The 27,005-nt window shown below is 40.2% G+C and overlaps 1 protein-coding gene across 3 annotated transcripts in view; it reads left to right on the forward strand.

The window, feature by feature from the left end:
* TAFA4 (TAFA chemokine like family member 4) overlaps positions 1 to 25,940 on the forward strand; it is a 72,542-nt gene extending 46,602 nt beyond the window's left edge. For 2 of the 3 annotated variants that reach the window (XM_039388363.1, XM_027723043.2), the window contains exons 4-6: positions 15,773 to 15,928; positions 20,028 to 20,111; positions 23,979 to 25,940. In XM_039388363.1, coding sequence (XP_039244297.1) covers positions 15,773 to 15,928; positions 20,028 to 20,111; positions 23,979 to 24,076 — 338 coding nt within the window. In that variant the 3' untranslated portion in view covers positions 24,077 to 25,940. Of the gene's footprint in view, positions 1 to 15,772; positions 15,929 to 20,027; positions 20,153 to 23,978 lie in introns of all 3 variants that reach the window. The other variant, XM_027723048.2, reaches the window with a different exon arrangement.
* The last annotated feature ends 1,065 nt before the right edge of the window (positions 25,941 to 27,005 follow it).

Below are 27,005 nucleotides of genomic sequence, written 5' to 3' on the forward strand. Positions count from 1 at the left end.
AGTCCGCTGGGTCGCATTAACCTCCTTCAGTCTCTGTGTTAAATAATTAAAATAAACTAGGTAGTGTTTAACTATACGTATTTAGAGGCTTACTGGAGGAGCTTATTAGTTCAATATTCTAACGCAGTGTCTTAAACCTTCCTGAGCTCCAGGATCCCTTATTAAATATTTAGTGCATATTGCTGAAAAAGTCAAGATTTGCTTTATTTTTTTAGAGGCAATTTCTATTCTCAAAATTTATTCAGCCTTTAAAATACTGGCCATCTATAAATAGTACTTTTCTCAAGTTGTCATTTCTCACCACCAAGGAGTATTTTTCATTTGTGCCAATCCTAATAGTGCCACAAGAATTAATACTTGCAGAAGGCTCTGCAATGCATCCTTGCTGTGTTCCGTAGAACCACCTCAAACACCTTTTTAAGCAATTCATTTGACAGCAGCTCCCTTGGATAGAAAGAAGACGCGTGTCAGCTGCTGACTGTGCTTCGGAGACATCAATATTTCTCCTCTTCTGCTTCTAAAACCGTCAAAATGAAATTAGTTAATTGGTGAGTACTTTTGTGTAGTTGCTGTGGGATAGTAATTATTGGTGACAAGAGCTGCTGGATGTGCACTAGTATAGTACAGCAAAACCTAAAATTTGGAAATAGAAGGCATTATCCTGCACTACTATTATGACTAGTCATTTTGCCATAGTCTGGCTTGCTATAGATTCAAACCTTCAAATTCAAGGACTTTTTACCAGGAGAGAGAAGATTTTGCCTTGTACAGAGCAGAGTTTCATAAGACTTGCCACATAGCTGAGCAAAGGCAGCTTAGTGGATTAAAATAGCATCAGTGCTATCTGTAGTCTCTAGGGTGATGAGTTATAAGGAAAGGCAAAGACCTCCAGGAAGGGATTTTGTTTCTGTGGAGTCTCTATCAGATGTTAGTGTATAATAAACAAATAACAAATTGTTTCACTGAGTCCATTCTCATTTTGCCTAATTGCCTGTCTCAGTTCAGAACTGGTGAAGACAAGACATAAACCATGTTGTGTTTACTTTTACACCCAAGGCCTGATTGCTTATGAAAAGAAATTGGGTTCTGTGTTCTCTCTGCCTGTAGCTGGAAACTGGTCATCCCCTGCTACAGGCTCTTCTTTCAAGATTTTAATTCATCACTTTCTGTGTTGTTGCATGGTCTGAGGTGGCAGCTGAGAAAAACAGACCCTGTTCAGCTCCAGTAAAAGCATCAGCTTTGTAGTGTGAAGGTATCTGGGCAAGCCATTCAGAGAATCCTGCAAACAAAGCTGTTTTCTACATCTAACAGTGAGTCCCTATAAATGGCCTGTGTGCCTTAAGACATAAACTACCTAATAATCCACCTCTATCCAAATGCTTAAAATTACTTAAAATCTGACAAAGGAGAATGTGTTAGACTGGCAGCATGTTTAATCTCTAATATAGAATCTATTCATCCCAGTAATTGCCATCTACCTCTCATCTGAAACTCAGCTGTGCTTTAAGCAGGGAATCATGATCAGTCATAACACTGTCCTCATAATACTAGGAAGGAGAAATACTAGGTGAGAAATTCCTTTAAAGAAAGTACTCCCAATTTTGACAAGATGGTTCATGCACAAATATGTCTGGTTTTTTCACTGTAGTATTATAAGGCTTTATAGTGTCTAGATTAACAGATTTCCCCTCTTCTCTACTGGAATTTTTACTGAAATTTGGTGGACATGTAAAAAGTTAATTAAAAAAAATCCTCTGGTTTGAACTGTCAGGAACATTAGAAATCTATTCTCTCTTACCCAAGTTCAGTGCTTTAAATAACAATATGTATTACTAAAGTTCCTAATGTCAATTATTTAAAATAAATAAAAAAAGGAGAAACAAGTTATGATTTTCCAGAGGCTGCACCTTTTAATCTCAGAGTGCAAAATGCATTCCTGAAGGAGATAAATGACGCTGTTTTTTCTAGGCCATTGCAAGTGTATGTCAGGTTTGTTGCCAAATAACACATCTGATTTCATGTCTAATAGTTAGTGAAATTTAATGAGCACAAGGTGAAAAAGGAAATAGTTCTCAGTAGGAAGGGAGCTGAGTTCTTCTTTCGACACACCCTGCTGTTCATTCGATTGTAAAAGATACCCACAGGTGGCAATTCAGTGCTCTCAATGCCTTGCCTGTGTGAAAGAATGAATGTGGAGCCAGGGCATCTTGGGAACAAATCCACCCCACCTCCCAGGCTGAATAGATTTCAAGAAGAGGGGAAAAAGGGCAGCCTTTGGAGCTAACAGGACGGCGTTGGTGGGCTGAGATTTTCACTATTGATATCTGAGGTACTTGACATTTAAGGCACTTACACCTAAAGCTCAGGAAGGGAGTGAAATTTATGCTTAATACAGTGGTTAAGTCCTTCAGGTGCTGAATTGTTGCAGCATTGTTGCAGGTTGGAAGCCATACTTGAAAGCTTCTCCAGGCTTTTCTGCTGGGAATCATTTGCCAGCTGGGTCCATCAGAACACTGTGTGCTGTGGCCTGAGTGGGCTTTGTGGAGAGGCAGCAGAGAAATCCTCATGAGGACTTGAAGGGAGCCTGTGAGAAATATGGAGAGAGACTATTTACAAGGGCATGTAGTGGCAGGAAATGGCTTCAAATTGACAGAGAGTAGGTTTGGATTGGATATTAGGATGAAATTCTTTTCTGTGAAGGAGGTGAGGCACTGGAAAAGGTTACCCAGAGAAGCTGTTGTTGCTCCATCCCTGAAAGTGTTCAAGGCCAGGTTGGATGGGACTTGGAGCAACCTGGAATAGTGGAAGCTGTCCCTGCCCATGATAGGTGGGTTGGAATGAGATGATATTTAAGGTTCCTTCCAATCCAAACTGTTCTATGATTTGAAGTTTCTATGACTATCACACTTTTCTTCAAGTGTCCCATCCTCAGCCAATGCAGAACGTGTGGCTCAGGGACTCTCACATAGATTTTACCTTCATTGGAGTTGTCATGGTACCTGGGGAAATTGCATCCTTGTGATGGTTTAGTTGTTCAGCTCTTGCCTCTAGGATGTGTTAAAGTTAAAATAGTCCCTGAGGAAAAGGTGACGCTGAAATGTGTCATTTAGTCACCCCATGTGGAACTGTAGGTGCCAGGAATGGATGTGTGTTCTGGTACTTCCCTGCTTTTTTAGGAAACTTGCATGTCAAATTTCCTTCAGTAAAAGCAGGATATCTTAAGTGAGCTGTTGGATGGTTTTAATATCTGAAGGTCTAATTCTCTCTGGTGCTGAGCCCTGTAAACCAGTGCTTTGTATAACTTGGAGTTAGGAATACTCTATACATGGTCAGATCAAATTATGAACATGGTGACTATCAGCAAACTGGTCTAGTTGCTGCGTAGTTTTGAGTTGTGATTAAAGATAGATCATTATTTTGCAGCTTCTCAGAGCACAGAATGCTTGGAATACGATATTGAGAAACCCGCTTTCATGTTTGTAAGTGAACTCCTCTGGGGTTATGTTGCTGAAGCTGGATACCTTCTCAGCTAAGGCTATTTCCAAAGTGTACATATTTATGATAACCTCAGGCCATCTGCCATCAATTTCAGAATGAATTAGAATGTTCATCCTAGATGCATCTTGCCGTATCACGGCCGGTGATTCACAGCAGAATGTATCTTTTACTGTATTTTCTTGTTTTAAACCTAATAACTTTTTATACTAACTTTAGAATCCTTTAAGTCTTCCACCTTTTTTATCTCTCCCTTAACCTTTGCCCAAAAATAAAGGGAAATTTTCCTTTACCTTCCATACCACCGTTTTTGCATTCTCAAAAGCAACTTGCTGGAGACTGCAATTAAAATTATTACAAATTTCACATGTAATATAGAAGTAAAAAGTAAATGATTTTGTTAGAATTATTTAAACAGAAAGCTTGCATGCAATAAATCATATATAAAGTGACAAAAGACTTTTGAAAAGCCATTTGTTTTTCAGTGTTTTCATGCTGAATACAACCATGCCTGTTCCCTAACAATAGAATTTTATAATAATTTTTTAAGCAAAACTCATATTTTTATTAATGTAGAAATGTAGATCTTTTTACATTACAAGACTCAGACTATTTCATTAAAGAAGTTAAGGCATGGCAGTTCAAGTGGGTGAATTATTTTCCTCAAAAGTTCTGTTTGCCATGGTAGTATTAAACTGGTCTAGCCAGGACTGTCAGTGTGCTGACAATTGAGTTCTCTTTGTGGAAGTGATAGTGCAGAAAACAATTCATTAATTATGTTGTTTGATCTCAAATGGTCAGGTTTGCATGCTCAGAAGGTGGATAGTCACTATAAAGAAACTCTTGTAATTTCTTGTGCTCAAAAGAGGCACTTGTAGGTAATTACAAGATGCAATCACAAAAGATCAGGAAGCCTCGAAGGATTAGTAATGAGATACAGAGCCTTTTACCTCAAGGTCATTGTTCCTAATCCAGATCTGCCTGGTGGTGTTCGGCAGTGCCATCAGACAGGTGCTTAGTTTGAAATTAGCTGGAGATTTCAGAGTTGTTAGTTAGTACATATCCACCAAAGAAAAGTTGCTGCGAGTGTGATTTTTCTCTCTAGCTGTCTCCTTCTCTCCTATCTAGATATGAGACAATTTCTGCTGTTCCTTGTGTTGTGCTGACTGAGTAAGATTAATGTGACTCTGACCAGTTTCTCTGCTGCTGAGAGCTGCCTGCTGGGCACTGATGGTGCTGTCAGACACGAGTCCTCTGCCTGCTGTGGGCACTGCAGGGAGGGCAGCAGAGGGAGGCAGTGCAGTAGTTCACGTTTAAAGGAGAGGCTGGTGGGAGCTGATGTTTACAGGCTCGAAGGACAGTGTGAGGGAGGCAGTCCAACCACACACAGTGTCCTAGGAAGCTCTGAAAATAGCCTGAGTTGAACAGGCATGGGTGGAAGGGAAGTCTTTTTCCATGGCCTGTCCAGTGAGTGTCTTGTACAGACTGAAGGACCTCATGGCTTATTGTTGACAGCGGCACCAATGCAGTTGTCACTGATTCCCACTGCTGTGGTTCACTACAGATTAATCTGACCTTTTCTTGGGTTCTCAGGACCTCTAAGCAAGGAGTCCTGCAGAGGAATGTGCCTTTATGAAGCTGCTGCTCTGTAGGACAGCTATCACAAACAATGCCTGTTGGTTCTCCCTGCCAGGTCCTTGGTGAGACATTGAGCTGAAGAAAGTACCAAAAGGACACTATGTATAATCTCATAATGTCCATGGATTTTCAAAACCAGTTACCATTCTGACAGTTTATCTTGCAAGTGAGGCAATGTGTGTTTTGAGGTCAAGAGAAGCCAACCACACTAGCAGAAACTGTTTTTCAAGGAGTTAAAGTCAGCACAGTTTTTAAAAGTAAAAAAAAAAAAACCAGCATGAATTGTTGATTTGAAATTTTTTTTGAGAATAGGATCAGAAGAAACCTGTTAGAAGTTCTACTTTGTAATGTAAGGTCTCCAAGAGAGAGAATCCAACTGTTTAAATTAGAATGCCATCTTTGTGGGAAGAGTGGAACTAATGACAACTGTACCAGGTCACCTTTAAACTTTCTCAGACAGGGGAGATGGTGGAACATTGCTGTTAAAGTCAATGGCTCTTGGGGGAGCCTAACCAGCACTGTGTAAGTTAATGGCATGCCCTCTCCTGCCACCTATGGCTGCTCCATTATCCTTGAAAGCAGCCATCAAATTTGCACAGCTTTAACAGGAACATCTGCTTCTCTCCCCTGGTTGTTTCCTTCACATCTGCAGTGGTTGTGACACGGCACGTGCTCTTCTTCATTCACCCTCGTTGCTCTGACCTTTCCTGTGGCTCATTTTTTATGCTCTGGCTCCTTAATGACTATTCTAATTCATCTCTGCATTTGCTGATAGTCTCATTAGGGCCAAGGGAAAATTCACCAGGTGAGGAAGCCTGTTGTTTTCTGGTAAGAATAAAAGTTTGTCAAATCTGACAGGCTTACTGGGGTACATTCGAGGGACAATTTCTCTACACCACTTCTGCAGTTGTGACAAGTCTTCCTGATAAAAGAGCGATCCCTCTCTTCTGTGGTGAATTAAGTGAGTCCTCTTTTCTACCTGACTTCCCCCCCCAAACACCTAGAAAGGTATCCAAGACTCTTCCTGCTATTTAAACATCTTATTTCCATTGATTTAAAGTAGATTTCATTGTCAACATAAGAACTGGATGGACATTTAAAAGCCCTTGGGAATTTGAGACTTCCCCTTCAATTCTACCTCCTTTGAGCCTCCACTCTAAATATGCTTTGTCAAGTGTCCTGGAGCAAAGCCAGTGTCTGTCTGGTTATGTACAGGTGTAAAGAAATGCTATTATTGCAGCTGCTACATTACAAAATAAATGTGCTCAGATATCGGGGAGCAAATTTCCATCTCATGGTAGAAACCCCCCCTCCAAATACAATAATCTACAAGAGTCAAGAGCCTTCTTTGTCCTCTGAGTGATGACAGTAAGGATTGAATAAGATTTGAGGATCAGACTGTCAGACTTTCTCCAGGAGTTGTAGTCTCTTTCTGTCAAAGCTATGGCATGGTATGGAGGGAGGCTTTTGATGTTACTCTCCAGTTTGTTCCTCCTGTACAAATTACAGGATACGGTGGCTTCTGTACCATTTTGAAGTTATATTTTAACTTTTCACTTCAAGCTGAATTAAGATGGAAAATCTCCCTAATCACAGTTAAGGACTGTCAGTTTTAATAAGAATGGAAGAAGAGTTGGGTTCCTGCATGCTTGGAAGGGGATGTGTGGAGCAGGAAAGGAATGTTTTAACATATAGTTCTTCCCTTTCTGAGAAGGGCCTGTTAGCACTCTGCTTTTACTGCTTCATACAGCTTTTTGATAGCAACTCACATTGTAAGCTTTGGTGAAATATCTTTACTGTCGCTAGTCACCAAATGAAAAAAGGTAAATTTGGGTAGAACAAGCCATATACTGACCATAAAAACAACTTTTGCTGTATAGGATCATAGGGTTAATAATACACATAACATGGAGGAAATGTGATGAAGGACCAGTGTAGTATGTGTGTTTTGGCAGCACCCACTTATGCTTGTACCCAGTTATTGAGCACAGATGTCCAAGTTTAGCTCTTTGAACTGCACCTCTCTGGGATTTTTCTTTGCAACTGAAATGTTAAAATTTTAGACTTGAACCTTTATTCTTAGGTAAAGCAGATGAAAAATCGAAAGTTGAGAGGCTCAAGAGATCTGCAGAATCTTGAAAAGAAAAAGAAGTATTAACGGTGAAGCTTTGACAGAGAGTCATCAGTATGAAACAGGAAACGTGCAGACCCTCACAACTTCTGAATTCTGACCTTTTAAATCATTATTCTGTCATTACCAGTGTAAGTCAGGGTCATGAGTCTAAATGTGGGCCTATGGGAAACTGTTACTAGGTTCTGATTTTCACTTTATTTCATTGTGACTATATTTTATATATATTTATGGTCTCTTTCACTGTTACAGTGTAGCATAAAGTGGTGGCACTCTGCAGTGTTCTTTTTTTTCTGTATATCATCATCATTCAACAATGCTGACTAAAAAAATGTCTGACATTCTGAAAACTTCACTTATGTTTTGCACTTATGGATACAGTAGTTAAAATAGCTTAAGTTCAATTAACTGTTCAGCCAGGTTGGATACAGTCTGCACATGCTGAAACCACTTAAAAGTCCTCATGCCACTCAAAATTAAAAATGCATTTGTGCAATTTAGTTTTATGACCTGTTATTGCTTAACTGGCAGCTGGATCTTATACTTGCACTGCTGTGATACTTTCCTTGAGTTTTCCATTAGATAAACCCAAGATAATCATTATAGGTGCATAAAACCTGATGTAAAATGAGACAAAGTTTGAAAACAATTAATCAGTGGTGATCAAGACATAGGTTTTTTTCCAGGGATTAAAGACCAGCAGAGGAGCTGATGGCCTGGTGCCCCAGTGCATCAGCTGATCTGATTGCACGTAATGTTCCTCAAAATTCCCTTTGCCTGATTTACCTATCGCATGGAAATTTCATCTCACTTCGGCAGTGAAATCTGTCATTCAAATTCACAGCCTTGTCTGCTGGTTCTGGTTTTTGCAAAAGACAATTCTTCCAGTAGCAGCAAATGGTGCTGTATGATTTTAATAAACACAGAGCAATTAGTGTAAAGAGACTGACTGCCAAAGTCAGTCTTTTAAATTAAGACTCAAACAGGACAACCAGAAGAACTTTCATAAACCACAGCATTTAATGACAATGGTTATGTCTGTATCTTTCTGGAGCAGATTCTCAAATGAGGGTTAACTAATGAATTTATTTGCCTACCTCTAACTGCCAAATTCAGGTGCAGTCCTATTACTTTACAGTCCAACAAAATTAATTTAATTTAAGGAGGGAAACACACCTTTGTATTAAAAAATCAAACCCAGAAAAAGCAGAAGTTCTTTGTACCTTGTAAATGTGAGTTGTTTTGAGCACTGAAATGGAACATTTCCTTGGCTGCCCTCTCCAGTTTTACTGATTCTACTTGGACATGAGAATACAGGTTCAATTTTCGCTTGAAATTAAGAGAATGCTTCTTTCCCAAACATCTACTTTGTTTTCTGGCATCTTCCATTTACTTAATCTGCAGAGCCTAATGGCTTAGATGACAATTAGTGTTTCATATTCTCTAAACAAATACCATTCTAGTCTGATGAATGACCTTGAACTGGGTTAAAAGTACCTCTGGTATTTAGTAGATTACAAATGTTTGTTTTACACAATTAAGCCCCAAATGATCATTAGGTATTTCAGGTGATGGAGGAATGCTTGGAAAGGCACAAGGCCCAATCTTCAAAATATATTTTGTCGCATGCCAGAGACGGACTTAAAAGTTTTTATGTCTCTTTTTTTTTTTAATTTCCTAAAGATTATCGTACTACTAAATGAACTTCTGACATGCCTTAGATGAGCAGTAATAAGCTGTACAAGCACAGTTCTGATCTTGGCTGTAGAGAGCAGCTGCCAATGGCTGCAGGCTCCGGGGACAGTGAAATCCTGGTGCCTTCAAGGGCTGCATTAGTGACATTTTGGTCAGGATGGCTTCATTACTGATGTGGATGGGACAGTCTTTCCCAGTTTGTGGTCCCAAGTATGCTATTTTTGCTTTCCTATGGCAAGAACAGCCCTGTTTTTAGAGGCCAACAGCTCTCACAATTGAGGCAGAAAATTTAATTTTTGCTTACAAACTGGTGAGTAGCTGTAAGTCTGGCCTGTATGGATGTGTGTGTACCTGCTTTCTTCAGGCAAGCAGAAATCTCTCTAGAGAATAGTTTCATTCTTTTTCCCTTTCTCTCATGATAAATTTGTGGAGGAAGGAATAAATGAGAGAAAAAGAGTGGTCCGCATGTAATAGCGAGAGTGAATGTTAATGGGACACATGGGAAATACTTCTATATTACAGAGCACAGTGTGGCTCATTTGCTACAAGTTATGATTGAAAACCAAATCTTTCCTTGGTATTTTCTTCTCTGCCTCGCCTAAAACAGCCACACAGTGGAAAGTTCCCCCCAGAAAATGATTAGCTCTGCTTTAGTCTGAGGTGTGTTATGAAGTTTCAGGCTCTTAGATTTCATTTGTACAAGTGATATGTGTGCTTGAACCAGGATGAATATTGCTGCCCAGCTGAAAGGCACTCCTTATTGATTGACTTCAGTGTAGCACTCTGGCGGGTAGAGACACTCATGTTTTAATTTGTTTTTGCTTCCAGGTCACCCTTCATCCACCTTTCCATTTGCAGCAGCTTTTTCCTCCTCCCTTTCCTATTTACAGCACCTTCTCAGCTGTTTTGATTTATTGACTGCTTAGATTTAATGCTTCATCCCTTGGAGAAGTCTCAGTGCTTGTGTCTGATCTAAGGTCACCTATGCTACTTATTCCAGGGGATTTTAATCTCCATATGGATGTGACCTCTGACACTCACCAAAGAATTCACTGTTACATGGTTCTCTGCAGCTGTGTCAGCAGGTTCTTCCACCTGCTCTGAAGGGTTATGCTTTTGATTTTATTAACTCTTTGGGTCTCATTATCAGTGTTTGGGGTCATTCACCTTTTTTCAAATATACAGCTATATCTACTGTACCCCCAGGGTTCCTCCCTAATTAGCTGCTTGTTTTGAGAGTTGTTTTTTACCTCAGGTGTCACTTCTCACCCTGCACAAGTTAAAGTGGTTCAGGGCTGGTTCCCAGGTTCCAGTTCAAATGCTGATTGTGATTTTGCACATACCACACTCCTGCTTTCTGCAAGAGATGAAGCCCAACTGTCTTGATTGGAACAAAAGCTGTAACTTTATGGCCTATGAGAAAGAAAGTCTGGTTTAAAACCTGCATGTTGTGGAAGCATCAACCTCTGTTCCTTCATCTGGAAGACTGTTGTATCTTTACTTGCTTTTTTTGCTACAGATACTGGCTCTACGTATCACAATACTGCTGTGTATTTGATGATTGTGAGAGTAATGAATAGTGAACTGGATTCCTTGCTCTTTTTTTTTTTTATTTTCGTCTGTGTGTAACATCTGACTTTGCCTTCTATCATGGGCAGGTGGTTATGGGAAGATATTTCTTCTCTGTTTATTTCTAGAGCAGTTGAACTGGGCTTTCATGGCAGTTCTGGACTATCTCTGAGCAGTCTCTTACTGCCAATAAGTTGAAAAGTTAAACTTTAAAAGTGACATTGGACTGATTTCTATATGCAGAGACAATTTATGAGAAAGTGTATGTATGTATATGTATCTATCTATCTACATAAATCTACTCTATATCCTTGAGGAGGAAGAACATCTAAGTCAGAACCTTGTGACATGAATGTGAAACTGAAAAAAATCCAGTGGCTGATGGAATGGTAGTAGAGAAAAGCTCTACTGAAATTCTCAGCCTAGAAGATGGTGTGTTAGTTTTACCCCTCAATGACTTCTAACTTCTTCTCTTGAGAAGAGTTTTATCTTTAGAAACACCCCTTCTCTGTCCCCCCCCCCCCCCCCCCCCCCCAGAAAAAAAACCCCAAAGCACCCCGTGAGCTGGAGAGGGTCTTGTAAATATGTTTGGTAAATAATATGAAAAATAGCAAATGTTATTTCCATTAATATATGTGTTTTTCTAACAATATTTGCCTTTTGGTGTGTGCTTCTGCAAGTTCACATATTTGTAAGCAAAAGCCAGCATGAAATGAAGGCAGAACAGATGATGAACTGGCACCAACATTTCAGAGTGCCTTCCTCTTCCAAACAGCATCAGTGTTTCTCTTAATGTTGTCTGCAATGTTTGGTTCCAAAGCTGTTCATCTTCCTATTGACAGCCATCCTCTTACCCTTTAAATAAATGATGCAGTTGATTTTGTGCAGACCAGTCTCATTGGTTTTGAGGCTTTCTGAGGAATGTGCTGAGCTGGGCTCATATTGTCCTACTCCCTAGATGTGCTGCTCTCCACAGTACAGTTTCCATCTTCCTCAGAGGTAGCAGCTTATGAAACAGAGATAAAAATTCCCTTTAAATCTGTCTTTTCCTTATGTTTCTTAGCCAAGAAAGTAGAAAAAGAGGAGGTTGTTCAGAATTTCTGATTGAGGCATGCTGCCTGCATGTATATTGCATTGAAACAGCACTCCTTGGGAGTGATTAGGGTTAGTCACAGAGACGAAATGGATGTGGACAGAATTGGTTAACAACCTTCTGAAAGCCTTCCTCTTTCTTTGATAAGTTCCTTGTAGTTTTGAAGCACGACACTACGATGTTTGATATTTTATTAACAATAATTGTATTTCCCTCTTTTCCTTTGAGCATTTCAAAGAGTTTTAGAACCTTTAATTGAGTATCTGCCCTCTGACTTGTAGGAAGAAAGTGAAAATACTGTCTTGTCTAGTATATTAGTTGAAAAAAAGTATTAAACTGAGAATAAACAGTTCAGTGGTGATTATTGAGTCAACTCTACTCACAACACTTGTGCTGGCTTGTAATGTGAAAGCCTAATAACCTCCTGGCTTGTACTCTCTTATTCTTCAGAGATGATGGCTGTGTGCTCTGAGTACTCTGGGGGTTGTCTCGCAGCTCTGCACGGTACATCCTTTTGGGCTGAAAACCCTACAGACAACAAAGAATTGGTCACAGAACCTTCATTTGGCCACTCCTTGAGGTCTCACTAAGAGGCATTCTGGACTTGGGCTCCTGAGGCCTGTTGTTATCTGTAGATATCTCATAATGGAAGGCAGGAAAATTCATAGCAGGGAGTGTCCTGGAGGTTGCTTCCATTAGGAAGTCCTGTCCCATTCAGTCTGTGCCCTTTATGGAGAAAGAAGGAAAGTGTCCTTAGTGAACTTGAATAACACTGGTATTTCTAGGGAAGCTAAGCTGTACAGAAATCGGGATATGGATAACAACACACGTGCCAAACTCCTGGTCAGAGGTAACCCAGAGCCCCACAGTTTCCAACACTCATTCCCCATCCTCTGCAGTGCCAGGCTGGCAGATGTTCTGTCCTTGATATTTGGGAGGTGTTCCATGACAGGAACCTTTCTCTGGTAGTGTTGCTGATAGAATGTAGCTCTCTTTGGAGAGTTTTCGTATTTAAATGCGATGGTGTAACTGAATTTCAACTGCAAATATTGACAGCCCCAAAGTTGCAGATCTGAATAGGTTTATAGGTGATGAGCTATGAATTTATGGGCTTTGCTCTCCACAGACTGGCTTTGTCCCGTTCTCTCACTGCAGTTCTCCCCGAAATGGCTTTCTTGATGTGTCTGGTGTAGAATTCACTTACTGTGATCTTCATATTTTAAAAACTCTTCAGTCCTTGCTCCTCAAATGTCTTGGCTTCCAGGGACTCCCTGAGTTATAACACACTGTAAGGCTGTTCTTGAGTGTTTCTGTCAGTACACTCTCAGCTGTACATTAAATGTACTTTAAACCTGAGATGAAGGTTTATTTAGTGCAAGATGAATATTAAAACATGCAGGAGAGTATTCTTATATGCCTTCCTTTTGCTGCCTTTGGGCACCTGAATGCAGATACAACAGGCTTCAGTGGATATGGGCAGGAATAGAACTGAGCTGATGGTTGGTTAAGATATTCTGTGAGTTTTCTTAAACGTAAAAGCCACTCTGCAAATGGGAGTGCTTATCCTCAAGGCTGCTGAACACTGACAAAAACAGGACCAGAAGCCACCACATTAACCCTCAGCACTTGTTCAGCACCTGTTCACAGATGTGTCTGAATATTAAGAAATGTGTATGGTGTTCAGCAGAATAAAAAGTGTTAGGATATGTGTGAACAAGCAGGAGGAAATATTGATGAGAACATGTAGGAGGGGAAAGACTATTACAAGGGCAATCCAATTAATGCAAATGATGCATGCAGATGTCTGTGGCTTTTTAGTTCCTTTAGTGTTCTACTCCTTAAGAGCTGTGCACTAGGGACAAGGGAGGAGAGCTCTGTCTTCCTGTGGGTGCTTTCAAACCTTAGCACCCCACCTCTGCCAGCAGATGAAGAGGGGATGCCTCCCCTCACCTACCTGTGTAGCTACAAAGCATGAATAAGTGACAGCAAAACAGCTACTAAACCAAAGGGTGCATTCATGAGGGAACTTAATCTTGCCTTCTGCAAACAGCAGTGTGTCTGTTGGCTCCTGGTACTTCAGGGCAGAGCTGTCACTGCTTTAAAATTCAAACAACATGATTGAAAGAGAGCCCCAGGTTTTTGGGGCTGTATGCTCAGGGCCAACCTGTTTGATTTCTTTTGGTATTGGCTTAACAGGACTCTTCACCTGAGGGAAGCAGGATTTGAGCTTGAAAACAGACATTCTTGCAGCTACATGCTGAGTGTTGGAGCTGGATCTAGTCCATCCTTATGATGTACCTTCTGGAAAAAAGGCTTTTATCTTGGCATCTGATATCTGGTGACTAATGACTTCAATTAAAATGAAGACCTGGCCACTTGGTCTTTCAGATGAGATACATGGCAAACACAAATATGTGACCTGGGCAGTTAAAAATTTTTGCTTTTTTTTTCCCCTCCCTTATAAAATCACCTTCTCAAGAGACAGTCCAAAATGACCTTGCTCTCCTGAAGTCAATAGAAATTTTGTTGTTGACTCCAGTGAATGCAGGGACCACCACAGTAAGCACTGTAGGAAACCAATGGAAGTTTTTTCTGTTTACTCCAAAGAGTTTTGACTCAGGCTGTAGATCTAATACACAGATAATGAAATAAATACACTCTCTTAAATTAACAACCTCATTTTACAAAATCTTTTCTGTCAGAACCCCATGCCACCTTATTAACTCCAGGCATTGTCATGTGAAGTGTTTTGTGGAACCATAATTTGGAATGAAGTGACCAATTTACCTTGTCTTCTGTGTATTTGTTTTCCATATTGACTTACAGAGAAGCTGCTGTCCAAGGGACTAGTAGCTTTTTTTCATTTTTTCCATGTTTATTATGATATTGATATTAGGTCTGCCAATAAACTCTGTCTGACATTAGTAACAGATTTTGTAAAAAAAGAAAAAAAATCCAGAAACCAAAAAAAAGTCTGTTCCTGAAGAGTGCTCTCCCTTTCCCCTGCCTTTCCTCAGTCTCTGTGCCTTTGATATCAGCCACACCTACACCAATAACTGTGCTGTTGTCTCTTCTCATATCAGGAGCCTGTACTGCTTTGATGGTGACTATTTTATTATTCTCAGCCTTGTCTCTCTGTCTAGCTCACTTATGAAATAACTCCCCCTGTTCTGTAGTGCTGTTAATTTACAAGGTGCTTTACAAACACAGATAAGAGCCTTCCAAAGCTCTGCTCTAAATAAGACAAGACAAATGCAAGATGAAGCACTTGAAGGCTGTTCAGGGAACTGAGGATGTGGAAATGACTTATGCAAAGAGGAGAGGGGTTTGTGAAGTTTCTGAGGAAGGGTTTTAGGCAGGACACAGAGTAAGTTTGGCAGTGGAAGAAAAGGGTCAGGTGCAAGGAGCAGTGAGGTCAGATGTGAAGGCAAGAGCAAGGAAAAGAGAGGAAGGGGAAAATAACCTCAGAGAAATAAGGGACAGTGAATTGTGAGGAAATGCACTCAAGAGCATAGAATATTTAGAATATTTATAGAACATTTATCACAGGTTTATTCAGAATGATCTAGGAGGGAACTTGGGAAATCCGTATAGTTTGGGTGTGGTTTTTTCCTTTTCTTTTTTGACAGGACTTGACTGCCCATGGCAGCTTTTCAGCCTATCTCGTTCTTGTTGTCTGCAAGCAACAGGCAGTACTTACATGTTGTGTTGGAAAGTTTCCCTACTATTTAATATAACTCTCTCCTGCATTAAACATTATCCTGTCCATTGTGTCCATTTATGAAGTGAAAGAATTGAGTATCAAACCTAATGGAAGACAGGAAGCCAAAGGAAGGAAGAGTTTCTTCTGTCTGCATGTCTTTTCTTCCTATCTAATTGACTACTCCAACTTCCTTTTCTCCCCGTGGCTCTGTAAAGGCCAGGGAAGATAGACTGAAAAATTGATTTATGATGAACTAATCTTTGTTAGTAAGAATAGGATAAACTCAGGGAACGAGCCAGGTCCTACAAGGTGCTTTGCCTCTTTGTCTTTCTGGGATTTAAGCTGGCGCTGGGGAGATTGAGTACCTCGCAGGACTGTATGAAGTGTCTCTTCCTTTACATGCTGATGTTTTGTTTTGCTCTCCATCACTTGTCTCTGCATTTATTAGGCCAGCACCAGGTCAAGCAGGGGACATGTGAGGTTGTGGCCGTGCACCGTTGCTGCAATAAGAACCGGATCGAGGAGCGATCCCAGACAGTGAAGTGTTCCTGCTTCCCGGGGCAGGTGGCTGGGACAACACGGGCCCAGCCCTCGTGTGTGGAAGGTAAGCAGCCTCCTGCTCACTCGTGGTTCATTGTTTGAGGAGTTTAGTCTCCTTGATGTTTGACTTCCCCCCCATTGCCTCTAAAGCGTAATCCTTCCTTTTGTTAATTTTGGAAACATCTCTGTGCATTGATGATAATGAGTCTGTGCATAAATCTTGGTGTAATTAATCCTCTTAATATATGTACTAGTCCATTTTGTGTGTGTGCCAATAAAGCTCCTTAATTTTTTCACACAAGAGTTCTCCTTTAAAACTAGTCTGAAAACTGCATAAGCCCAGAAATTCGAGCTTATGGTATTAACTCTTCCAGGTGTCTTAAGAGAGAGTAGCTTGGTTAAAACTCAACAGATAATAAATGCAACCCTAAGGCTGGGCATGCAGATAGTGCTTGGACAGCTGATATTGAGAGCTGTTCTCTTTTCACCATTTAATGTGCCTAATGGGCTCTTACACTGGACACCAGTGCTACAATGATGCCCCAAGTTAATTCAGTTCCATGTGTGGCAATCCTGAATATTTCAGAGTTTGGAGAGTGAAGCAAGCACAGGGCTGCACAGGACACTGTCTGAGCTAGGACACCTCCCTGGGGAATGAAAAATGGGGCCCAGTTGCCTTAGTCTATTCCAAGGACAGGATGCTGCTCTTTTTTTTTTAATGTAGTAAAGCTACTCCAAGACAGATTTATTTTTTTTTTTTTAATCTCAAAGTTACCAGAATCCTCCGCTTTGTAAGCAAGACCCTTCTGTTTTCATTCTTTTGCACATAAAATTGCAACCATTTCAGTTAGGTATAAAACAAAAGCTTCAAAGTCCAATTTTAATCTAGCATTCAGAAATATTTGATTTCAAACATAAAACTCTAAGTACATGTGAATCTGTTCTTTTTTTTTTTTTTTAAACTTATTATGAGGTTCTCAAAACAGATATTAAAGAAAGTAGATTTTTATTTTCTATTTTTTAGATGCTTAGTCTTTTCATGCCTTGTAATTCAGGAATACAATCAACTTTAACTGTGCAATTTGTTAGGGGATTTTCTTGTTACATCAGAAATATCTTCTGTATTTTTAGGTGACACATCAAATAGCAGAAATGCTTTTACATATAACAGGTAATAGAAGTCGGGCATTATTCTAAACTAATTTAAGGATGCCAAAGGTGAAACTGTCATTCTATGGCAGAAATCTATAAATATTGTAGAAGCTTGATTCAATCAATAATTGCTGAAGGAATTTGGTAGCTGTTTTTTCTTAAAATATAGTTGAAATTAAATGCAACAAAATATTATGAATGTAAGATTTTGATTTTTCCAGTAGAAGCCTTTGATTCCCCCTCACCCCTTAGGGTAATGTTTTAGCAGACTTCGCTTATTTTTGCAGGCATGTGGGACTACAGTTATAGTTTCTGAGCTACAGAACTCACCATCTTTCCTTAGCCCCAGGATTAGATGTGTTTTCTCCCACTCTATACATATCCTTCAGTAGGCTTCTACACTGTGAAAGCCAGAAACAGTTTGTGTCTTGAATTTGCATATTACAGTCTGATAGAGACACTCAGTTTTCTTTTTCAGCACATCTTTCCTGAATGCAGACCTGCTTAATTTGCCTATATTTTGCCTTGTGTTTAAAGGGAAGGATATACCCAAAGCATAGAGTTACTTTTCTAACCAAAAGAAAAGATTTTATAGAGCAATTGGCTTGTGGTAGTATTTTATTTTCTTTTAACTTCAGGTGTTATCCAGTAGTATTGATCATTTACACCAGGTCAGCAACTGTCCCTCTGCTGCTGATCACGCACATGGGGGTTGGTACCTGTAGTTCCTACCTTAAATCACCCAGCCCTACCTACCCCAGCACACCAGCTTTTTTCACTCCATCCTTTGTGACCTTGTCCTCACCCCTCTTTCTGCCTGGGAAAGAAATCCCTAAGGTGCCAAAAGCAGGGCTCTCTGAGGAAGTTTTCCTTCGGCCTCTCTGCCCCATCTCTCCCCCCTTGTTCCTCCAGTGAAGGTTACCTGCCTCTGAGCTGCACCAGTTTGGCTGCTTGTGAGAGGAAGGAAAGCAGAAAGGAAGGAAAATTTCCTGGCTTTTATTTCAGACTGTGCCACAGGTGTTTATTTTGGTTTGTTGTTTGTGTGTGGGGCTTTTTTTTTGTTTGTTTGTTTTTTCTTTAAAAAAACAGAGCCCCACAAAAACTGCCAAACAAGTTGACAAAAATCGTGCTGCTGCCCAGTGGGGCAGTGAGAGATAGCATGTTCTTGGCTCTGTGGGGCTGGTGGGCATTCCAAGGAGAAATCATTCTCTGGAAAACACCTCTGGACAGCCAGTAACTAGAGTTTTGCCAGCCTGATCCTCAGGAATCCAATGAGAAACCATGGAACTAAAGGAGCTATAGGAGTAACTGAGGCACAAGGGATTCTAGATGCCTGCAGGGAACAGGTGACTTCCAGATCTGAAGTTGAACTTATGTTTTCAGGTATATGAAAGCACATTCCCGTGCCAGAGTGCAGGCAAAGCCTCAGTGTGTCACTGCATCCCTTCTCCCAGCATTCCTGTGCAGAGCTGTGGTGATGGAGCCAGGCCCTCTGGGACTTGCTGGCTTTGAGGCAGAGCTCTGAAATCACAGCTGGTTTGCTGCCAGGATCTCCTGCCTCCTCAGAGGCCTCTGCATGTGCCCTCAGGCTTCTGCATTTACCTAAAATAAACGTGGTATAGAAATTGGAATAAATTTAGAAAGTAGCAGAGATAAAATGGATAAAATAGATGACTGGACCATATGCCTGGAGTGGGAGTGATCCCTCACCTCCTTGGAAGCACAGTCAAGTTTCACCCCCTTTGTCAACAATCAATCAGCATTAATGCAAATGATCTGAGACCCAAATGTCTGGTGAAAATTCACACTTATTTTATAATGTTATAAGACTGAAAAATTAGTTTATGAAAGCCAAACTACTGTTCCAGAAGGATATTTTTTCACAGTGCTTTTCACACAGGCTTTGACTGAAAATGCAAAACAAAAGTAATTGAATGAACATTTCAGCAATATCCTGATGTCAGCTTGCCTGCATGTCACCCTAATTTAAAGGTTGCAGAAGTACAAATATGCCTTAAAATTAAAAGGAAAGAAGTGCTTTACTTGAAGTAGACTGTTATTTTTGTTCATTTTTTGAGTGTGTTGTCCTTTCAAGCAGGCATTTCAGCAGTTTGTGCACATAATAGAATAATGCAGACTAGCTAAATCAGCATTTTAAGCCATATTTTATTTTGAAATTCAATCTAGATTATGTAGGATTGTTAACTGACATATTTCATGATAATTTTCAGGGATTTGGTAAGTCCCATGAACATTGCAAAACTGAGAAGTGCATGCAGATGCTTGCAGCTGTTTGTGGGAAAGTCTATATCTTTTTACCAGCAGTTTCATAAAGTCATGACTACATTTGTAAAAATAACAGGCATGGTCTTATTAATAAAAATTGGCTTAAGGGTAGAAAATTAATAAATTCACACAGTTAAGGTGTGCTACTGTAGTCTTCCAAAACATATTGAAAAACTGGCAGTGTAACTGCAGGTAGATTTTTAGTTGATAATCTAATGCTTGCCAGTGGTTTCCACATTCTTACCTGCACTATTTGCTGACAGACCTCATGTGGTTATATCTCTGTGCAATTCTATTTTCTCACCCAGTGAAGGGAGAAACTGGCATTTCTATGTCCAGTCTTGCATATGCATATCTGGATTAAAAAAGAAGCCTCAGCTTCATTCCACCTTGCAGCAGGTACTTGACTGAAGCATGTAAATGAAGGAGGCAAGTCCTTTTTGTAGTCAGTGGAGATGGAAAGGCATTTCCAGAGGTCAGTTCAAACACTGGAGTCAGTCTCTGGTGGTGCTTGCCTGTCTTCACCATTTGCATATGGCATTTACCCTTCTGAGGGCTGGAGAAGTTTTTTAGCTCAAAAGCACCCTGTGTGATTCACTATTAGAACAGTAATTGTTGGTGCTACCTTTTGAAACCGAGCAACTGAAGATGGCACAGACAAACCTCCCTGCTAAAATCAATAGTAATAAAAGATATTCTGTCCTTTTTCTCTTTCCTGTTTCTAGCTTCCATTGTCCTACAGAAGTGGTGGTGTCATATGAACCCCTGTTTGGATGGAGAGGACTGTAAAGTACTACCAGACTATTCAGGTTGGTCTTGCAGCAGTGGAAATAAAGTCAAAACCACAAAGGCAAGTACAGAGATCGCCTATATTTAAAGGTGGCTCTTGCTTATGGCATTACATCTGTGGGTGTGAGCACCAGTACTGGCCTCTACACTGTTTTGGAAAGCAATGATTAATGTAATTGCTCTCAGAGAGGGAAACACTGGGTCAGAACAATCCCTTTACTCCTGGAGTCAAACTGAAAAAGGCCCTGCTTCAGTCTCTAGTGGGCAGAGAAACTATTCCGTTGTGACCAGTGCTAGAGGGATAATCACGTTCCAGGATCAATCTTTCAGTTTGCAGATGGAGTACATGGCTCCAAGGTCTTCAGGTGACACTGGTAAATTCCTGTGCTACTGGAAAGCCCTTTTAACTTTTGAAAGTACCAGCATGACTTGGGAGTTGTTGAGAACCTGCACTGATGGCAGTAGGAACTGTGTGACACTGAGCACTACTGGAAATCAGGTTGGTTCAGATAATTTCTAATTACAGACCATCCTGTAGATGGGCTGTTTTTTAACAAAACCCAAAACAACCCTTTGCTATGCTATCTTATTTCTTAATTAATGGCTAGCAGAGAGTAAATATCATGTTCCTCTGTCTGCTTAACAATTTAAAATGAGTTCAGTGCATTGAAGTTCAACAAGTCACAAACTGCATGTCTAAATATATCATAAACCAGGAGTCTTTAGCAGGCAATAGTGAGGAGAGACATATGCTCAGCTTTTCCCTTTACAGCCTCTTCTAGCTGAGAATGAATGTTGTTGATTAGGTTACAGTCTGAATTAATAAGCAAATACTGTCACCAAATGTTGTTTAATAATGGTTGTTCTAAGGAATGAAAACTGCACTAATTTCTGGATGAAAGAGGGAACATTAGAAGGTTTGGGCAGCTGTGGTGTGATACCAGTGATCTGAAGCCCAGTTACTGACATTGCACAGTGTCAGGCTCGCTGGAAAAATCTGATCAAGCCAACCAGTCTGAAAAAGCCTGTTCCTGTTTTGAAGATCAGAGGCAGTGGCATCTCTGCCCATGACAGATGGGTTGGAATTAGGTGGTCTCTGAGGTCCCTTTGAACCCAGACCGCTCTGTGATCCTGTGATCAGTTTTATTTATCAGATACCAAATATATAGTCCATAGTGTGCCTGGGTCCTGCTGTTCTCCTGTGGTGGATAATACACCCGAAAGTTGGCCTGCATGCTCTGGAATCAGTGTGGATAACTGGCAGTCAGTTATTGCAAGATAAAGGTTACCCTCAGCCTTTAAAGTTTTTCTCAGGCACTGACTTTTAACTACTTGTATAAGGGGTAGTGTTGTAGCATCACGCTGAAGGGTCAGGCCAGCAGAGTAGGAGTTTTAGATATTGAGTAAGAAAATCTCTGGAAATACCAGAAGAGAGCTGGCAACTCATACCAAAAGGACCTTACTGGATAAGAGTGAACCAGCGTTAAATATCCTTGACACCTTCAGCAGATACCAGAAGGATGAGGGGCAGAACAAGGAGCTTTATGTTGTCACTCATGACTGAAGGCCTGAGGTGTCAAGTCTTCATTCATGCAGCTGCCTCTTCCTTCTTGGGAAAATTTGCCTTTTAGTTCACTGAGATCAACTGACCACATGAGTCACACACCGTGTTCATGACTTTTGCTCTTACTCAGGGAAAAGAGGCAGCCTGAGTCAGTGGGAGTTTACTGAGAGAAGGCTGAATTTGGCATGGATCGTTTATTTTATTACCCATGACAAGTACTGCAGCCAGTGAAGAACAGCCTGTGGTATTGCATTCTGATGAGCTTAGGGATGTCTTTATAAAGTTGGAGCGGGACAAATCATCCTGCCTGAATTAGACTGTGCAAATTCATCAACTCCAGTGAGTTTGTGTGGGGCTAAGAGAGGGCAGGGTGTAGCAATATGAGGGCAAATGTTTCACTAAACTCTTCCTCTATTTTGCTGGGATGTGGAGTACATTTTGCGTTGGTTTTTATCACCATAGGAGATTTCTCTGAGGGCTAGGGTAAGTAAACAACTGGCACTTGAGCTGAGGTGTGAATTTAAGGGGATTCATTGGGATTTGTTGTTCCCAGCTGCAGGAATATTTCCAGCCAAGCTGAGTTTTTAGGATTCTCCCAAGTCACATGGGGAGAAATGGGTGATCTCACAGCACGGCTGTGCCCGTCCACAAGAATGTTCCCATGAGTATTTCTTTCTCTCTCCTGTACCAGGGAAACCCTGGATGACAAGCTCACTTGTAGATATCTGCTTGCTAGACAGCAAAAGCTGTGCTACAGAATCTGTCCTGGCACCCATATTTCCCCTGCAGGTATTTTGCCTGTCTTGTGGGTAGTTTTCTCTGTCAACCAAGATATAGTTGTTGCACGAATACCATGAGCAATGGTAACTTCAGATTCAGAACAGAAGCTTGTGGCACTCAAGTTCACTATTTTTGAATTGGAAGGGAAATGGAATGGAAAGAAAATTTCCCTTGTTAACAGAGAAAAGGAAAGTATGATATAAATTAGTTTTTTATTTTGAAAATGAACCAAAGATTTGTCTCAGATCAACCAACGAAATATTTATTAAGTGTATTATTAAAATTTTACACAAAGAGGACTATGAACTGTCAGACCAGTAGCCCAAACCCTACAGCCACCTGTGAGTCTCAGAACTGGGATGCTTAAATCAGACACAGCAAAACCTTCTGGGACAATTACAGAAAAGGTACACGTACGTGAAGTTCTTCCAGTGTAATAGTTGCCTTATGTATAAAACAAAAGAGTTGAGATCCGTTCTGTATTAATTTTTTTTTTCTGTTATGCACCAGAGATGATCTCATTACCATTTAAATTTGTAATCAATTTTTAAAGCCTTCTAAGACCTTGGGATCAGTGCTACTTGGGACAATGGCTTCCACAGGTTAATTATATGCTGAAAGAGGAAATGCCATTTAATCAATTTTAAGTCCTCTATCTTTTCGTTCCACGAAAATAAGTAAAAATTGTGGAACTTGAAGCATGGGAGACTGCTGATGCTGCTCAGTATTTGGATGAATAGTTACTGGCTGAGTGGGACAGTTAAAATGTGAAAAGCTGAGGAGCTCGTATCTTCCATCAGTTCCCTCAGGGGAAGGAAATAAAAATTTCTCTACACTGAGTTTCTCTTCAGTTTTGTGACATGTCTAGACACTACAGAGCAGAGCTGACAAAGCTTTCCTCCTTGCAGGCTGCCTGTCCTCATCCATTTCCAGGGTGGGAAATCCAACAGGAACCCTCCTCACTCTGTACCCAAACCCCGCTGGGTTTGTGCCTGTGTGTGCATTAAGGCTTAAACACAGGTCTCTGCAGCCCCTGGCTGAGTGTGCATTTGGTTTGAAGGGGAAGAGGCTGTGGGGTCCTATGGGAGAAGTGCTGTCTGGGAGAGATTTCCTCTGCAAGAACAATTTTTCCCCTCTGCAGACCATGTGCTGTCTGTTCCCTGGTTCCCTCCCATCCACAAGATGGACCGCTGGGAATGGGTAGCTGTTTGCATGAATGGTCTTTTGGGATGTACACTCATGCTGTAGGCATTGGTGATGAAAAGGAAGCAAAGGAAGCAAAGGAAAATAGGAGATTTCCATGAGATGCCAGTGCCAAATTTAATAGTGAATGGCCACTTTTTTATCTGTAGATCTCCCTTGTGCTATTGAACATCAGTGTAATTAACATTTGTGTGGAGATTCTGCTTCTCTGCACGGTGTAAAGGTTGGCTGGGTCATGTTCATTCATGATGTGTTCATGTTCCTTTGCAGCAACAAAGCACCTGCTGTCATCCTTGTTTGGTCCATTCTGTGTAGGTAACTCTTTCTTCTTCTTTCATAGGTAACACGGTAGCAAAGACTAAACCTGTGGGTCACTACCAGAACTACGGCACATGGAGCTGTTCCTTGGCTGTTGCACAGAGACCCTTTTTGTCATGATGTTCCTGACTTTATTCTTTGAACTTGAAAAATGAGTCAGCAAAAAGGACAGTGCTTCTCCCTGCAACTGTGGCTGCAGTTCCTAAACCTGGATTTTACTATAGAGTGGTACATTATAATTTCACAAGAAGAAAATCAAGGATATTTGGTTCTACCTGACATGCATCTTGAATTCCCAAAGATCTTAGACCGAACTGGAATTAATGGAAGCACACACCTGAACTTCTGTGGTGCATCAAGGACACTTCTTAATGACACTAAGATATGTAAAATTGTTCCAAATGAGTTTAGGTCATGAATGTAACCTAGGGGGGCATAGAAAGAAAATGCTGGTGTTAGAACTGGTACAGATGATCTTAAAGGTCTTTTCAACCTAAATGATTCTATGGATTTGTCTGAGGCATTTCTCACATGCAGTACAACATAAAAATACAAATCTGATCCCAATGCTAAGTCAGTTGATGGGACCATGTTAATAAATTATGTCAGTGTATTTTCAACTGTAATTTAGTAACTGTCAAGGTTGTATGAAGGTGAAAAGATGGAACTTACAGAATCAGTAGCAATTATTGTAGGGTATACTTTGGTTATAGCTGTGAAATTAGATTTATTTCCTTAGATAGTTCTAGGTAGTTTAACTTTTACATTCATAAGTGGTGGCAGGAAAGCATGAGGAAGAGATAAAATTTGAAAGCAGGCATAGTTTTTCTTGTCCTAAAATAAATCTGTTCTCTAGGGGAATAGCAAAGTATACATATTCCTTGCCTCTTTGAATCTAGATATGGAAAAGAATTTAGCCATTAGCTAGAAATATTCATTCAGATGCCTCAAAAAAAAAAAGGAAGGCAGGCTTGTGCTGCATAAGGCAGGCTTACTGTAAGGGGAGTAATTTGTTTGGATTTTCATAGATTTGGTTATATCCTAATAGGTAACATACTTAAAATTCATAAGTAAAAGTCTAGATAAAAGTGAATCTTCAGTTTCAATTAGTTCTGTTTAGAATGATTATAATAATTAAATGTCCAGTTCCTTGACAGACTGAATTTCCAAGTGGTTACGTTTCAAGACAGATAATTGTTCCCTATTATTGTAGATGCATTTCATGCTGTTTTCCTTATTTGCCTGTTACAGTTTTTTGTCATGAGTCTTCATAAATAGAACAGTGAGTAGAGGTGAAGCTGTAGCCAGTCTGTTCCCTGTGACATCATTTTGTGCATTGCAACAGCCTGAAATGCAGTGATGCAGATGGCTCTTGTGCAGATGAACTGCTGGTGACCCAGCAACTGAATTCATTGTTATGCTTTATGTAAATATTAGGGTAACAATACACATCTAATTTTTATATAGACATAAAAGCAAAAAAAAAAAAAAGGTGTGTTGTACTAATGTAGGTCATTGTGCATAAGTTTTCTGGTGTATGGCAAAGGTCCCATCAGCAGTGGGAAGCTGTTCAGGGTAATAATTGTTAACTTCTGATTGCTGGAGTGAGTGGGAGCATCCAACCAGTTAATTCCACTGGAGTCAGTGGTGTGTCAGTCAGATCTGGCCCTGTGTTTTTTGGTTTTGATTTCTCTGGTTTAGTTCTCTTTCAATTATGTATTTGATTACAGCTGGGATCATAGTGGTCATTGTACTCGGTGATAAGCGAAAAAGAGATTTTCTGCTCTGTGCTTGGACAGCTGAACAGTTAATTGACTCTGCTTGCCCTGATGAGCTCTACATTCCTAATATTTTTCCATTGTTTTGATTTTCTGATTAAATTTTAAAGTTACCTTTACTATTTCTATAGTTTCTGTGCGTATATATTCATGGTGTCATTAGGGAAAATCATTTTCATTTGCCATTTGTACAATGTTGACCCATAACTGCCATTTATGTATGCATTTATTTATTTATTTATGTGCTCTACAAAACCTCTAGAAAACCATTGCTGAGGTGTTCTAATTGGACAAACAAGAGTTTTAGAGAAAAATTTTCTTTTTCTTTTTTTTTTTAAAGATAAATACAAATAAAATAAGTTACTTTCCAGTGATCATACACTGAATTTGTGGCAGAATTGAGAGCAGAACCAAAACTACTTATGTGTAATTAAGTCTTACCCCAAAGGGGTACAGTATGTTACATGCCTTGTAATAGCCACCTGGAAGGTGCTTTAGCTGCCACTGAGGAAGGGGGGAAATTACAACATAAATTTGGTAGCATGGGAAATTCAACCCAAACGAATGACTTGCCTTCCTAGATCCTCAGTCCGTGACAGAGATTTTATATTCCTAAAGCAGCTTTGTTCCACAGGATCTTGGCTTGATTTACAGCTTTTTCTGACTCATTGCACAAATGCTGTAACGTGTGCCTGTCTCTTTTTGGAGGATTGTTGCTTCTTTTGATGCTGTTGTCTGGTATCTGACACCAGCACTGCCCTTCTGCTGAGCGACAGAAAAATCAAAGTCTTTGCCAGGAGCTCTATTGGTGGAAGAGATCAGTGTCCCAGATTCTTGGTGTGTTCTCTCTGGAAAGGACTTGGTTTATGTTTACCTACTTGTTCTAGAAGAGCAGTTTTTGTAAGCAGCATATTTGCCATCTCTCAGAAGCCTCAGTTTGCATCCTACTGTTAAGCTTCTATGGGGCTAAATCTTGTGGGTCATCATGTCCAGGCTTTTGTTTGGACAGACACTGTCCTATTCTGGTTCAGAGTAATCCTCTTGTTCCAAAAGTGACAACGTTTTGCCATGCAATTTCAAACAGAGATTATTGCAGACACTCACTTCTCTGATGATATATAATCTTAATAACCAAACTGAACTGATTCATATCCTGATTATACTTCTATCTTCTTAACTGTGTTCTTTTCATCCCTCATTAGGATGACCCTGACGTATTTCCTTTCACCCAGGTGACTTTTCAGTAGGAATAACATAACCACAGATTCTTC

The sequence above is a fragment of the Pipra filicauda genome, unplaced genomic scaffold (genome assembly GCF_003945595.2).
Source record: "Pipra filicauda isolate LSUMZ 115617 unplaced genomic scaffold, ASM394559v2 scaffold63_size3267554_pilon, whole genome shotgun sequence".
NCBI lineage: Eukaryota > Metazoa > Chordata > Aves > Passeriformes > Pipridae > Pipra > Pipra filicauda.